We start from the raw sequence: 16,525 nt of genomic DNA, 5'->3' as shown, positions 1-16,525 counted from the left end.
CAGTGACCTGAAGCCATGTTGTATTTTGATTATTTTCTTGGCTTTATGATTATGAGATATCAGGAAAAGAGATATTTATTCTTCAATGGAATGATGGCATGCGTGCCCTGCCTATTCATATGTTATATAGCATTTGTGTAAGGAAATACATAAGATGTCCCAAAAATCTTGGCACAGTTTGAGACTTTGCTCCAGCTCTCTTCTCACCTCTGAAATCCTACTCTAGTATTTGATTGTGGTATGGAAGTATCTCCAGGGTTCCAAAGAAAATCCAGTGGTGGGTAAACCCTGAGGGCTCCTTCCAAGTTGCAAAGGTTGTACTGGATCCCCAGGAGAGGCTCCATGTCTGTTGTCCAAAATGCACTTTCAAATGTAGAAACCCTCACTTATTCCCTTGCTCGGCTGTGTGGTGATGGACTTCTCAACTATGACAGTTTTGAAAGCAAATTTACTTAATCATAGAGGTGTTATGACCTGCACCAGTGGAAAAAATACAATAGCCCACCAGTGAAATCACAGCTCATTGAAATAGCAAAGTAAATAAGTATGCTATGTAGAGAGAGTACCAATTTTGAAGAACATGGAAGGCAATAAAATCCATTCAGCTATGAAAGTGCACTGAAGATACTCTGGCTTATTTATTTCTCCTAGTTTAGAATTCTAATCATATGTACAGCCTATGCAATGACTCAAGGTAATCATTATGAACGCTGATTACTGCTGTAGTGAGATGCATGAAAATGCTGGAGATTTCCTGCCATCAAAATGCTAGATGATAGAAAGTTTCCAGATAAGTTTGGTTGAATTGAACAGTAACAATAGTGAAGAGTTTCCATTTGAAGAGAGAGAGTGGTACATTGGCAAGGTCGATGGCTTTGGAACCAAAGGCCCTGAGCTCCAACTCCAACTCTAATACTCACAAGTCGCTCTTTCTCTCTGGGATTCAACTTCCTCACTTGTAAAATAAGAGGATTGACTCAGTACTCTTAGAAGTGACTTCCAGCTGCAATTCCATGATGCTAAGACCCTTGGAACACTTATTATAGTTCTGCTGTTTACAGCCTTCTTAGAAAAATGAAATATGTCAAATTTATCAGCTTATTTTTTCAGGTGAACATTACTCCTTAAGGTCACTTAGCTGATTAAAGTGTTCTTCCAATTATATGACACTGTTTCTTTTTTCCATTTATCTTGCAATGAATATTTGTACACCAAGTATAGGCAAAAAAATTCATCATTATGGTTTTTAGATTGTGAACTCCTTGAGGACAGAAACTGGTTTTTACTCTTTTTCGGTGTCCCTAGCACTTTGCACAGTGGCTAGCATACAGTAGGTGCTTAATCAATGCTTATTGACTAACAAATAAAATGGAAGCTTGAGTAAATATATAATATATATATGATATATAGATGGATATAGGTATAGATGTATCTTTATACATAAACACTTCTAAAATCTAGCGTATAAATATACACATATTCACATGTGTAAGTAACATTATCAGACTGACAACTGACAAAATTCACTATTGAGTAATTCACTATTGAGTGCCATTGGTCGTTTGTTTTATGTAAAGTTTCCTGGTGCCTCTGATATCATGATGTGAATGCAGTGTATATACAGAAGCTAACATTGTACTCTTGGTAACAGTGGGCCCCCTACCTGTTATCTCCTATCTTGCTGTCATGAACAGTATAGCAAAAGCTAGTCTTAAACCCAATGTCCAGCCTAGTCTGGTCTTCCGTGTGTAATCTGCTGGTCTTTTGTTTGTAATTTGAGTTTCATTCCAGGCACATAACCCATTTGGATCGTGTTGCTTTCCCAACCAGTGCTCAGAAACATATATCTAGAGGACATGTTTACGACAAATCTAAGCAGATCTTTGGTTTGCAGCTGTGTGGATCTCAGTTAAACTTTTCAATTCTGTTCAGAAAATGTGTCTGTAGTGCTTGTTACGTGCCTAGAACTGTGCCAGGTGATGTGATAGGTACAGAGGATGTATCTGATCCATCTTTGCCCTGTATTTGGAGAAATAAGGCTTATAAGTGCACAGCTGAGTAAAGGAGATAATAGAATCCCAATTGTTTTTTTTAGAAAAAGGAAATTATAGTACTAATCATTGAGAAGAGAAGAAACCTATATCTGTTTGGGGCAGCTGGAATTTTTAAAAGAACAATCTGACATCCAAGCACAATTATACACGCTTTTGTAAATATGTTGGAACTTGGGGTGTATTTAGGACAATGTGCAAGAAGATTCTTGTGCTTCCTTGAAGTAACCTATTTGAGTACAATTACTTTTTAAAGGATGCATTGGATTCGAGTTCACATTGACCTCGCCTTTTATTTTTCAATCACTGATAGTCCTTAAAAGTGAAATAATGTCTTAATTGTAAGTGTAATTGCTTAGCTGATTAGAGAAATATTGAAGGCTTATGAGGAGTGAGATATTAAAAAGCCTGGCAGCTTTATTCACTTGGAATGAGATCTGTAATAAGTGACTCTCACTTAAGAATGTGGAAATTGCAAAGCCATTTGTCATCTTTTACAACCAATCAAATCCTCCTTTGACATGCAAGGAAATGATCCCCATAATTATTTTGCCAATACAAGCACTTGACGTTTCATGATTTGCATTGATTGGGGTCTGAAGAATTCCAAGGGTGGAAATGAGATGAGCCGAGAGCAGGTAAGGTCCAGATAACAAAATCGGGGGGGTGGACTGCTATTTTTTTTCTAAAGGGTGTTTTCTTTCTTGGTGCTGGTGTCTGAATTTTTCTTTTCCTCTTTTCTATCTCATTTCCTGCTCTTCCTTTGGAGAAGAAGGGGTACACACCGAGGAATTGGACAGTGAACTAGGTAAATCTCTTTTCTATCCTTCTGTTTGCTCCATGCCTTAGATTATATTTTTTTTAAGTCTTTAGTGAATTGCTTAATCCTTCTGTTTTATTATTTTGCACTTTTCCAATTATGATTTGTGTTTGGACTTATTACCAAAAGGTCAATTTGATAAGCAGGTACGGCTGGCTCTACAGTTATAATGAATGGATTCTCTACAGAAAAGTTCTTAGCAAATGCGGCTTAAGAGAAAAAATAAACTGAGTCTGGGAGAAAGATCCCAGAAAGAGCAGGAATAGAACTGGGACTATATTCTGGCTTCTCTGACTTTCTGGGAAAATGATTTTCCTTGTTCTTTCTCTCCCCCCTTTTTCAATCTATTTCTCCCCATCTTACCCAGGCTGAACCTCCCAAAGCCACTCCTGGTCCATATCCCACTATGGATCAGCCCAGGAGCTTTTCCATGTTCTGCTTCCACCCTGGGCTTATTTGCTCCTCCTTAGGTAACTAAGCATCCATATTAAGGATTCTGCTTTATTAATTCTGACTTGAGGGCGGACACCAAATCTTCATGGTCCACTGCAGTGCTGAACTTCCAATCCCAAGAGATCTACTCTCTGTAGTGTCCCTGGCTGCAGGGATTACAGATATACACTACCACCTATACAGCTTGACCTCATCTTTTAAAAGGCGGTGATGGCTACATTTTCTTATCCAAAAAAGCAGGAGACTAATAAGTGCTTCATGAATGAATGAAGAGAAGGAAAGAGAAATTCTGAATTGGAATATTTCCTAATTGGATTACTGAATTTCCTTTACTTTGGGGAAATGACCATCGAGAAATGATGATAATAACTCTGTTGTGTTGTAGTTGTGGTCCCTGGCTAGACTTAGCTGTGGTTGTAAATTAAGAGCCAAAAGGAGATTTGTTACCCTGTATTCATAATCTTAAATATACTATTGGAGCTTCCTTAGGACAAATTAGATTCACAGATAATTCAAAAAATATTTTATTTTGATTTTTAAATATTGATGGACAGCTGTTTGCTTCAGGGGCAAGGGTGATAGTTGGAGGACTACTGGCAGCACATTAACATTTTTATTTTGTTGAATTTAAACAACATTGAAATTAATAGGTAGCCTCTGAGTATGTACTACTTTGAGCTTAGATGAGAAAATTTACTGATCGATATTGTACTTGCAGGGGGCCAGAGAAAATTGAAAATTAGCCTGAAAGAACATCTTAAATTCAGAAGAACCCCTAAGTATTATTACCTCTAATGGAACTATTTGAAATTATGGCCATAGATTAATTAGCATGTAAAATATCTTAAAATTATATGTAAATACATAATATAGACCCCCCCATTTAATTTGATTTTGTTTTCTTTGGGGGACATGATAGTCACATATTGTACAACAGCTCAGTAAGTCAGGTTTATGCTACATATATCATTTATGTCTGGTTTCCTTAATGCCTTGGTCATATTCTGTTGTGGATTGATGTGCTAGCAACAGTCAATAAACTATCGACCATTCTATTTTTAAGACATTCAAGAAACTCTTTTTGTGGTCAGTGTGGGAGGAATGACACTGAAGCTAATCCTATATATTAAGACAATCGGAGAGAAATTACACCAGAACTAATTGGCTCATTCTAGCAATATACGACTAAGTCTATTAAAAGGGATGGCACAATGATCCTATGCCCTAATGGGTTATAGGAATTGTTTGCTGAAACAGCCCAAACCACAGCCCTTGGTCCCTGAACAGAATTAAAAAAAAAAAAAAAAAAAAAAAAGATCTGAAGGCGATCGTGAACAGGGAGAGCAGTGATCAGTTTCATTGGTATTGATTTGAAGTTTTTATTGATCTGAAAGCATCTAGGACATTATAGTTAGGGTGAAATGGAAGTTTGTTTAAAAAAAAAGAAAAGAAAAGAAAAGAAAGGAAAGCACTAAGTCTCTCCTGGGTCATTTATGAATTATAGAAAACATTTTGTTGTCTAGTGCAAGATGAATGCTAAAAATGGGGAAATAATGGCGCTGGGGGTGGGGGAAGGGACAAGCAAGGTTCTGTTTCTATATCTCTAATATTTTTATTATGCTTTCTGGATATATGGAGGCAACTAGGTGGCACCATAAAACTCAGCATACTAAGATGGAAGGAAGAAAGAAGGAAGGAAGGAAGGAAGGAAGAAAGGAAGGAAGGAAGGAAGGAAGGAAGGAAGGAAGGAAGGAAGGAAGGAAGGAAGGAAGGAAGGAAGGAAGGGGAAAGGAAAAGAGAAAGGGGAGGGAAGGAGAAAGGAAGGAAGGAAGGAAGGAAGGAAGGAAGGAAGGAGGGGAGGAAGGAAGGAAGGAAAGAAGGAAGGAAGGAAGAAAGAAAAGAAAAGAAAAGAAAAAGAAAATATGTGAATATGTATAACATATTCATTATATTCTCATATATATGTATGGAACATATACACATATAATTATATTCATAGACTTATTTCACCATTATCCAGTGTAGTCTATTTCCATGGTAAATAAATCCTGATTTCAAAAAGGGGACACTATATATACCCTTTGTGGAGTATGAATTTCAAAATGCAGAAATCAAAATCTACCTTTTATATATCACCTTAAAGTGTGCAGGTCACTTTACAGAGGTTATTTCACTTGTCTCACCACAACTCTATGAGGCAGGTATTATTATTTTCCCCATTTAATAGGTGTGGAAATTGAGGGGGGGGGAGAACAAGTTACTTCTACTGGGTCACCAAGCTAGTAAGTAACAGGTTTTGAATTCACAATTTCCTGATTCTGTCACGATCCATCCTGCTTGCCATGTCCCAGAATGCTTCTCTCTAATCTGCCTCTAAAAATACTGTCCTCCCTAGTGGCTTACCTTTTTGACCCATATGATTTAATTACAGAATTGTGGTTTCTGGAGTGGGTTGTCAAAGCTGAATTCATACTTCTGATATACAGTTGGCCTTTCAGAATTGGCAAAGACCTTGCAAAAATCATATTCTCTACTAGTACACCCTTGTAACCCATATTCTGAGTTGTGGACTATTTTAAGTGAAATAAACTAGCATTGGGGGATGACTAAAAGTTAATGGATTTTGGTTTGAAAACGTGCATTTGCTTCATAAGTTACATTTGAGCTTAAAAAAAAAAAAAAAAAGAAAAGCCACATGACTGTTGTTATGTCCTTGGGACTTTTACAATTCTACTGCTTTTGATGGGAAGTGCATTTAAAGGAAGCACCCCAGCCATTGGCTGTTATGCCCTTTCCCCCTCCACTCCATAAGCTTCACCCAAGATGGGACAGTCATGATTAGGCTGTGATCATCCTGGAAAGACATAGCTACATCAGTCCATTGGAGTAATTTCCAGGCCTAAACACTAGATTGCCCATAGTTTGTCACTCCTGTGATAGAATCATTGGGAGCACAATTTTGAGACAAATAAGGTCTTCAGATTTAGTCTGGGGCCTGTCCAGGATCTTTCCCCTGCCCTGGATCTCCCTATAAGTAGTAGATCTCTGTTCTCAGAACTTAGCAGAAATAATATCACAGCCCATCTGCCTGTCTTATAACTATTGTAATTAGGAGGTTTATCCTTCTAGTAACTAAGCCTTTATATTTTTAGTCTTCAATGAATGCTCTCTTCTATCATTTTTTTGTTTGTTTTGTTTGCCTTTTATTTATTTATTTTATTAGTATTGTTTTTACTAATATTTTATTTTCTCCCTCAATTATATGGTGTTTTTTAATTCATGAGGTTTTAAAAAAAATTGAGTTTCAAATTCCATCCTTCCCCACCTCCTCTTCCCCCTCCCTGAGATGGTAAACAGTATGATATAGATTATACGTGTACATTCATAGAAAACATTTCTGTATTAGTCACTTTATACTAGAAGACTCAAACAAAAAAGTAAGAAAGGAAGTGAGAAATACTATGCTTTGATTTGTATTCAGACAATATCAGTTCTTTCTCTGGAAGCATTTTTCATCATGAGTCAAAAAATTAATTTTGATTATATAAAATTATATTTTTATAATATATAAATATTTTCCTTCCTTCCTAAAGATAAAAAATATATAAAATATTAAATAAAGCACACTTAGCTACAGAAACAAAAACCAATGTAGTGAAAATGAGAAGCAAAGCAAAAAACTTGGAGGAAAAGGGTTTGAGGCAAGTGTCTCTGAGAAAGACCTCATTTCTAAAATTTATAGAGAACTGAGTCAAATTTATAAGGATACAAATCATGCGTTGATAAATGGTTAAGGGATATGAAGAGACAGTGTTTTGACAAACAAATCAATACTATGTATAATCATATGAAAGATACTCTAAATCCCTTTTGATTAGAGAAATGCAAAAACTCTGGGCTATCATCTTATACGTATCAGATTGGCTAATATGACAAAAAAAGGAAAATCATAAACATTGGAGTGGATATGGGGGATGTGGAGAAAATGAGACAGCAGTGCATTGTTGATGGAATTGTGAACTATTCTATTCTGCTCAACGTGTATATATCCTGTCCACTACCTTTGCCCTGGAACTTGGTCACATTCCCAGTCAATCTTATTGTTCTTATTTAATAAAATTAATATTAGTTAATAACATCAATTCATGTTAAATCTAATTATTGATACCAAATGCTCCTAATAATATTGAATAAAATGACTGTGAATTGATATATTTAATGATAATATTAAATAATAAAAAATAGACTGCTATTTTTATAGTGCCTTTATGGTTTCTGGAAGGCACTTAATAGGCATGATCCCATTTGAATCCCACAATAATCTTTGAAGGAATAAATGCAAGGATTGTTTTCCCCATTTGCCAGATGAGGAACTTGTTTCTCGGAGAATGTAATGAATTACCCAGGCTCTCACAGCTTGACTCTCCCCGACCTACTCATTCTTCCCTGGACTTCCTAATACCATGCCCAGTGTCCTAGCTCCTACTCCATACTAGTTCTCCCTCACCTGGAGGCTGTTGAGTGGCTGCTGTTAAATATATAAAATACATTGATATTATTGGAGGCACCAGGGAGATTTTTAGAGTTTTCTAGTTTTCTTTTAGAAATTAACCTGTTCGGTTTTAAAATGTACATGTTTAGTCTAAGTTATCAATTCTAAAAATTAACAGTGTTCCCTTAAAAAAATCACCCCATGTTATTACCTGTGGTCCCTTATTATCCAATTTTATGGACAAGTGATCAGGAAAAAAAATAAGTTTAAGTAACCAATTTTGAAAAGTTGTGATTTATCCTAGTGAAACCATGTAACTCCTGCCTTATTCCCACATGTTTAACACTTTCATCTGGCCCATCAAAGAATAAGCATGAAATCACATGCCACATTTTATGTTTTTTAATTTCCTGATTCGTCTCTTTGTTCCTAATGGATTGGAAACATTCTTCTGGCTTGTTTTTATTTAGATGGTAATTTTCAGTGTTCTTTAGGCAAGCTGTTTCCCAAGCCTTCCTGTTATAAAGGTCTCCTCTGTTTATGAGAATGCCAAATGATGTCAACATCTGCAGAGGGGCCCTGGTGTACACTTAGCTGCTTAGGTTTGAAGGATTCAAAGACCTTGAAAACCTGCTAAGTGTAAAGAAAGGAGGGGCGGGAGAACAGGAGGTGGGCCCTGGCTTTTTGTTTGCAAACAACGCACATGTGGAGTAAAAGCTGTGAAAGGAATGTCTCTTGATGCACAGCCAAACCTGAATGCGAATGTAAACTTGGAGTAATTAGGCTGCCTGTGTGTATCTATGAGTTTGCTCCTCACTCTTGTAGACTTCTGCTCACCAAGCTAAACTTGATGACTTCTCTCTGAGCTTTTTAGCTTAGACTGCCCAATGATTAGGTAATGTCAGCTACAGCACTGCCTACCCTTAATGGAAGATAGGTAGGTAGGTAAGTAGGTAGGAAGGAAGGAAGGAAGGAAGAAAGGAAGGAAGGAAGGAAGGAAGGAAGGAAGGAAGGAAGGAAGGAAGGAAGGAAGGAAGGAAGGAAGGAAGGAAGGAAGGAAAGGGAAGGAAGAAAGAAGGGGAAGAGGAAGGGGAGGGAGGGAAAGAAAAAGAAAGAAAGGAAGGAAGAAGGAAGGAAGGAAGGAAGGAAGGAAGGAAGGAAGGAAGGAAGAAAAGGTGAAAGAAAGGAAGGCAGAAAGATGAAAAAGGAAAGAAGAAGAGAAGCAAGCAAAGGAACAAGGAAAAAAGGAAGGAAAGAAGGAAGGAACAGTGACAATAGAATAAATATTTTTTAGAATTATTTGTCTTCAAGTCAGGTCTTCATGACTATTCAGAAGTGACATTCTGTGTTGAAATATTATTTTAATATGAGCTTATCTTAGGTATAGAATGTGAGGATTTAAGCAGTAGTACTAAGATTGAATTTAGTCATTTCTCTAAGGAATAAAAAGATCATAGCATAAAAGATGACAGAACTTGGATGTCTAAGTCATAATTATATTTAGAGAAAAGATTTTGTTTTATGTTCATCAAATGAAGTTATCTAGAGGATTGCCTTTTATTTAAAAAAAATGGAGATAAGGTAGAACCATGTTAAAGAAAAGCTTATTACTTCATGGAGATATTTGGGATCAAATATTCCAGAGAATTAAGGCCTGATATAATAGAATTAGGGCAGCTAGGTAGTGCGGTGGATAGACTGTCAGGTCTGGAGTCAGGAAAACTCATTTTTATGAATTCAAATCTGGCCTCAGATGCTACCTACTTTCATGATTCTGGGCAAGTCACTTAAATACATTTGCCTCAGTTTCTTCATCTATACAATGAGCAGGAGAAGGAACTGGTAAACCACTCCAGTAGCTTTTCCAGGAAAACCCCCAATGGGCCTCACAAAGAATTAGACATGACTGAAAACAACTGAACAACAGCATATTCAAATTGTCTTGCATAATATGTGGTAATTAGTGCTATTCCCAACCTTACCTTTACTAACAAAGTCCACTGTTTGGAATAATTTCTTAGAAATCCATAAAAGGTAAATAATCTAAGGACAAAGATTTGAGCAAATCAGAGACCAAAATGTGATACTATATATTAGTGTAGTAGAATAAAATTAATTTCAAATATATTCCTCTATTTAAAATGCTAGTTCATATTTTTGTTTTCATACTAAATGATGAAAAGGAGGTGTGATATAATGGATAGAGAATTGACTTTGGAGACAGGAAGACCTAGATTGAAATCTTGCCTGTAACACATATTGGCAGTGTGACTGGTGGGCAGTCACAGGTCTAATCCTTCCTCCTTCCTGTTTTCCTCAAAAAAGGGGAAAAATGAAATCATAGATCTAATCCTAATACCCACCCATCCCAGGAAAATCAATAGATAATAGAATTTAAATTAGAAATAAGAGAAAAATATGACTGTAATTGTATTTTCTCCTATGAGAGGAAAAAGTATAGTATTAGATTGATTAGTTTGTTTGAAAAGGAGGATGGGAGAGAAGATTTAATTTCTCCTTCATTTTTCTTTTCTTATAAATAAGTTAAGAAAGGAGGGAAGAAAACTATAAGTAATATCAACCAGAAAATATAAGTAAAATCACAATGATAGTTTTTTTTTTCTTTAAAAATGAATGTGAGCACCAGCCCTGAAGAAAGGAGGTCCTGAGTTCAAATCTGGCCTCAGACACTTAACACTTCCTAGCTGTGTGACGTTGGGCAAGTTACTTAACCCCAATTGCCTCAAAAAAAAAAAAGTGATAATTTAGATTAAAGGAAATCTGGAGCCACATTTCAGGACCCTCTTCCCTTCAGCAATTCTTCTGCTGCTTAAAATGTAAATGCTTAAATGTATGTTATCTAAGAAGACACAATTATTTTTTTAAAGATAGCTATTTTCATTAGGACATATATTTTAAAATGGAATGAGGGCTTCCTTCCATTTAACTCCATTGTCAAATACACAGCCACTCCTCAAAGTTCCACTCTGAATACTAAACATGTTTTCTGTATTTTCTTTTCAGAATTGCCTGCCGGTTGGGAAAAGATTGAAGACCCTGTATATGGTGTCTACTATGTAGAGTAAGTGATGATTTTTAAAGTCAGAATTGCATTAAGTCTTCATTTTTTGAAATTAAATTTTCATGGAGTTCTTTTTTCCCTACCATCTTTTTCTCCCTATTCCTTATCCTCATCCATAGATAAAAAACCAACAACAAAACTCTTTTGCAAACATGTATAGTTCAGCAAAATAAATTCTTATATTGTCTGTATATACATACACACACATATATATGTGCGTGTGTGTGTGTATGTGTGTGTATATGTGTGTGTGTATGTATATCTCAGAGTGTTTGAGATTATTTTTCCCAATGCTGGACAGACTGAGATTCCTACTACAATGAGACATGAAGGATGATCAAGGGGAGTATTAATAAGTAAAAGATGGAGAGAAAAGCTTCCAGGTTGTTCTCATGAGGAGAATCCACTTGTTAGCCTCCCTAGGCAAGATGAATGGCCATCTTGGGTCTTTAGAACGAGGGCCCTTCTGTTGTCCTCTTCAGAAAACTAAAGGATGAATGAATACTAATAGCCTCATACGTGACAGAGAGTTGGCCAAGCTAAGCTGGCCTAGAACTAAATAAATTCTAGTGGTGTCGGAGAGATATGGAAAAAATGATGGCGTTCCAAATCTAAATACTTTGGTGATTGTGAAAGTGAGAGAGAACCCTCAGGGCTCAGTTGCCTTTTTCCATCACCTCAGGACCAGCATGTTGTGGAGTAGTAGAAAAAATGATGGATCCACTATCTTTTGTAGTCACCACTTAGCTTGGCACACAGTAAATAAATGTTGATTGATTGGTTTGGAGTCAGAGATCCAGGTTCTGATCTTCCTTCTCTTTCTGTGACCTTCTTACCCTTTGGGGCTTTAATTCCCACCTCCATGACTTTGCCAAGACTGGTTTCCCTGTACTTGGAATATGTTCTCTTCTTTCAAAGTTCAGCTCTAACATTGCCTCTTTTGGGAAGTCTTTCTTTATCCTCCCAGCTCTTGGTACTTCTTTCCCATTCCCGAGATTATCTTCTTTCAACTTTGCATATGTTTATGTGAATATATAATTTCTGCCAAAAAAACGTAAGCTACCTGAGGGCAGGGACTCTATCTTTTTTCTATCTCTAGAACTTAGCCCAGTGAAACTTAGATGGTTTAATAAAGGTTTGCTGACTGATCTAGAAAATGAAGAGGTTGAACTGGATGATGATCTTTGGGATCTTTCTTTCTCTAATACTGGGATCCCATTTTATGTTATTATTCCCCTCAAGCCTTGATCTTTTCCTTGTACCTAAAGTAATAGTACTCTTTCCCCCAGTATATGGACAAGTATGAAAATAAAACATCCAAGAAATAAGATATTCATATGTAGCCTTGATTTTTATTACCTCTGACTATGATGAGAATTAATGAATAAATAATAACCTTGGAAGAAAAGAGGGCCAGCTAAATGCTTAATAATAATCCCTGCTAAAAGGAAGATAACCAGCATGTGATTTTTTTTTTCAGTCTTCTGGCATTAAGGTGTTATCCATTTCACACCTTGATGAAAGAAACTTGTGATGGGAAACTGTCAATCATGAAATATTCAGCATCCCATTATGAGTTCAGTATAGCAAGGGCTCTTGCTAGAATGATTGGTAGCTTAGAATCTCAGTGATCTGAGCCCTATGCTCTCTCTCTCTCTGTCTCTGTCTCTCTGTCTCTTTCTCTCTTTCTCTGTCTCTCTGTGTCTCTCTGTCTTTCTCTCTGTGTCTCTGTCGCTCTCAACTAAACATTTTGATAGGAGGAATAAGTCACAGCCTACCCCCTCCCCAAACCCTTGACCCTCTTGATCCTTTTCAACTGAGGGGAATAACCTCTTGAGCTGAGGTCATCCCACTTTGAATCGTAATGCTTCCTAACTGAATAGTCTGTCTCTTTCTTCTCTTCTAGCCACATTAACAGAAAAACACAATATGAAAACCCAGTCTTGGAAGCCAAACGGAAGAAGCAGCTTGAACAGCAGCAACAGCAGCAGCAACAGCAGCAGCAGCAGCAGCAACAGCAGCAGCAACAGCAACAGCAACAGCAGCATCAGCAAGCGGAAGGTTGGCACTCATTGGGAGCCTTCTGCTGGGGATGTCAGCCGTCTCGGGGACTGGACACCCCCACGAGGCCTTTGTGTGTCCTTTGGGAAAGCATCTCTTCTAGGGCTTTAATGTTTCTTAGGAATGACCATCAGAGGCTCTGGCTAGGGAGAAAGTGGCACCCCCACTGTCACCCTTCAGCTACCTCAGAGCCCGCAAAAGGATCTTTTCCTTTGATCCCAATCCTAATTCCATGCCTTGCTAAATCTTAATTCCTTTTGTTATGGTTGTTTTCCATTTTTGCTTTAACAGGACTGATTGGTTATAAACCTAGTTTTTGAATTTCTACTTTGTTATAATTAATAGCTCCCCTCCCCCCCCCAAAAAAAAAAGCTCTTTTCTTTTCAAAATGGGCATAAAACCTATTGGAAGAACAGTCACTGTTACTTGTGTGGCCTTAGGGGAGTTATTTCACTTGGGTGGGGGGAGACTCCATGTCATTATGTTAAATGGAGGATTTGAAAGAGATAGCCTCTATGATCTCTTCTAACTTGAAATCTGTGATCCTAAGAGGAAATTCATTATTTTATATGCTTTATTTTTTAAACACAAATATTTGGATTTTTTGGATTGGACTTTTCAGTGTACTTGTATGGGGTATTTCTGATAAGGAAGCTCCTTTACTAGTGTAAACTAGCCTTTTCTCCACATATTTGAGTCTTAGAGAGTTACACATCTTAGCCAGGTTCACTTAGAGAATTTGTTCATGTCAGGGGCAGGACTGGAATCCAAATCTTTCCAATTCCAGGGTGAACTGTCTGTTCACTGTCTCATATAGACTATAGGCATAAGATCAAAAAACCATAAAATATGGTAATAGATGGACAGGGAATAGGACATGGCCCACATTTTCTAGTGATCTGCAATAGGTAAATGCTTGGCTTATGACAACATGCATAAGGAAGAATTTCTACCTCTGATGTGGATCACTTGTGGGACTCTTGGCGAGTCAATTAATCTTAAACTGCCTTTTTTTTTTTTTTTAAATCTATAGCTCTAGGATGTTGGGATTTAATCTCTCAGTAGATCAGACAACTCTCTGAGGCTGAATTACTGTATTTGGAAAAAATTTCCCTGTGATATCAAAGGTCCAGGTCTACTTCAACCAAATCCCCTTTTCTCTTCTCCCCACCTCCATCCATCCAATAAAGCAGATACAATTTTAAAAAATCTTTTATTGTTTAACAGCTTGAACAGGTCCATTGTTTTCCTTGTTCTTTTCTTTTTCACCTCAAGGTGATGAAAAGCATAAATAACACAAGTGAAGGCTGAGGTAGAACAGGGCACTATTAAATGCATTTGACTGAGAAAGAAGCTGACTCTGGGGCAGGTTTCCAGGGTCACTCACTGAGAGCTATTTTAGGGGTTTTCACTTGAACAAGACCAAACTTATTTGGTTCAGTAGCCTTGGCAAAGCAGCCTTTTTGGCTGGTATTTAGAGTGGCATTAAATGGTACCTATTAATTCCTGATTTCCAGGCCCAAACCCAAGGGACAGTTGTTAGTAACTCAACCGAACATTCCCTTAAAGGGGAACCTTAGAATTGTCTAAAAGAGGAGTCTTTCTCTATAGAACTCATCCTGACCTCCCATGACCTAGTTCTCAAGGTGGAGGATACCTCTGTGTTAGCATCTTTTATTCAATCCCATTTAGAGTTTCCTGGCCAAAATGAAAATATGTTTTTCATTAGTCATAGACCCAGAAGATTATTCTCAGTTTTCATATGGTACAGGGGAAAGGGTGCTGTTCATTTATATTGAACTGAAATCAGAAGATTTGGTTTCCATTACTGAGTCTCCCACTCACTCATCCATGTGACCTTGGATAACTAACACACAATCTGGCACAATCTCAGTTTCCTCTTTTGTAAAATGAATAATTTGGACTAGATCCACTTTAAATTTTTGGATAATTGTATGAAGTTTTATTTGTTGTTTTGTTTTTGCAACTCTACAATCTTTGCTGTGGGTATTTTTTAGGTCTTTTGTTTTTTAGGGAGTGAGTTCTCATACAATCAAGATTTAGACTCTCCTAGCAACCCCTTCTCCCCATAAAAAAAAAACCAAAAACAAAACAAAAGCAAACAAACAAAAAATTGTAAGACCAGGAGATTTTCGAGCATGTCAGGCATCCCTTTCAAGTACAAAGATTGACCACCTTCCTTGCTTTTTTTTTCTAGAATGGGCAGAAGACCATTCATCTCTCGCTGCTCCTGTTGTTCCAAACCATCCAACAAATAACCAGGAGCCTGTTAGAGAACTTCCACTTCAGGGTAATGTCTTTTCTCATCACCTGCTAACTTTAGCCCTATTGTTGACTTCCAAAGCAGTGATCTTGGAATTCTTAGACAACATAAGGGATGCTCTAGGATTTCCTACTTATTTCTATATATCTTATCCCACTTGAGTCTCCCCCCACCCTATGAGGTGAGTGCTGGGGATTTTAAATTCATTCTACAGATGAGGAAACTGAGGACCATAAAAGCTAAAATGATTAGCAAAACTTAATAAATGTCAGAGATGGAATTTGAATTCAAGTCTCCCCAGTGCCAGTACTCTTTTCACTGTACCACACTGACTTCCGGGGAGTGAGAAAAAAGAAAACACACACACACACATTTTTAAGGAGCACTGTTTTTATAACTCTAAAGTCATTTCTTTGACTGTGGGAAAATTTTAAAAAAACATGAAAGAGAGTCCAAAATTTCTGCTAATTGGACCCATAGCTGAGGGTGTTGAAAGCTTTTAGAGACATGAATAAATTTATTCATATCTAAAATTTCTGGCTATTAATGGCATTTTGGAGGTGGAATATGCTGCCAGATATCATGGAGTATTTTATTAAGTAGAACTACTTCAGACCTCTAGAAGAGCTGAATTCACTGGCATGAGTACTCCATTCATTCAGATCATCTTTGTATTAGACTATGACATATATATTTTATGTATTCACTTTGTATTTATGCTACATATATACACACATACATATAATGATGTATATATGTATGTTTATTGTGCAGATGAATAGATGGACAGATATACCTATAGATGTGTGTTCACTTCTATACACATACGTATACGTAGATCCACATACATGTACACATCTGTTTGTTGTTTCATATCCCTTTCTCCCATTAGATTGTCAGCTCCTTACAAGTACGATTACCCATTCTTTATATTTCTGTCCACAGAGTAGAGTTTGGCAGGAAGAAGCATTTAAATACTTGTTGATTGGTCAATTCGATAAGCATCTGTTAAGTACCTACTAAATGCTGACATAGGGCATACAAACATACAACCCAAAGACCACCTGCCCGAAGGTGGTTTATATTCTGCTAGAATGGAGATCACTACCTCTCCACAGTATGTTTAATGAGCCGCCGTTATCAATAAAATTCACCTGGTGGCTGGCCATTATCTTTGGATTCATCTCTTCCCTTGTGGCTAGGTTGCTTATAAGCTTCATAAGCATAGGCAAGTAGCAGTAGGTTGCTTAAAGCCTTTTCTGATTTCTCTCAATCCTTATAG

The 16,525-nt window shown here is 37.1% G+C and overlaps 1 protein-coding gene and 1 long non-coding RNA gene across 15 annotated transcripts in view; both read left to right on the top strand.

The window, feature by feature from the left end:
• MAGI1 (membrane associated guanylate kinase, WW and PDZ domain containing 1) overlaps positions 1-16,525 on the top strand; it is a 702,436-nt gene that overhangs the window by 590,634 nt on the left and 95,277 nt on the right. For 13 of the 14 annotated variants that reach the window (XM_051980369.1, XM_051980312.1, XM_051980336.1 and 10 more), the window contains exons 7-10: positions 2,824-2,859; positions 10,841-10,898; positions 12,805-12,959; positions 15,178-15,270. In XM_051980369.1, the coding sequence (XP_051836329.1) occupies positions 2,824-2,859; positions 10,841-10,898; positions 12,805-12,959; positions 15,178-15,270 (342 nt within the window). The remainder of the gene's footprint in view (positions 1-2,823; positions 2,860-10,840; positions 10,899-12,804; positions 12,960-15,177; positions 15,271-16,525) is intronic. The other variant, XM_051980360.1, reaches the window with a different exon arrangement.
• On the top strand, positions 5,233-9,066 carry LOC127551013 (uncharacterized). Its single transcript, XR_007950998.1, has 2 exons — positions 5,233-8,769; positions 8,830-9,066. It is a non-coding gene; the product is annotated as an uncharacterized LOC127551013 (long non-coding RNA).

The sequence above is a fragment of the Antechinus flavipes genome, chromosome 1 (assembly GCF_016432865.1).
Source record: "Antechinus flavipes isolate AdamAnt ecotype Samford, QLD, Australia chromosome 1, AdamAnt_v2, whole genome shotgun sequence".
Taxonomy (NCBI): Eukaryota; Metazoa; Chordata; class Mammalia; order Dasyuromorphia; family Dasyuridae; genus Antechinus; species Antechinus flavipes.
The sequence above is the reverse complement of the archived record's forward strand: the minus strand, read 5'-3'. Positions and strand labels throughout refer to the sequence as shown.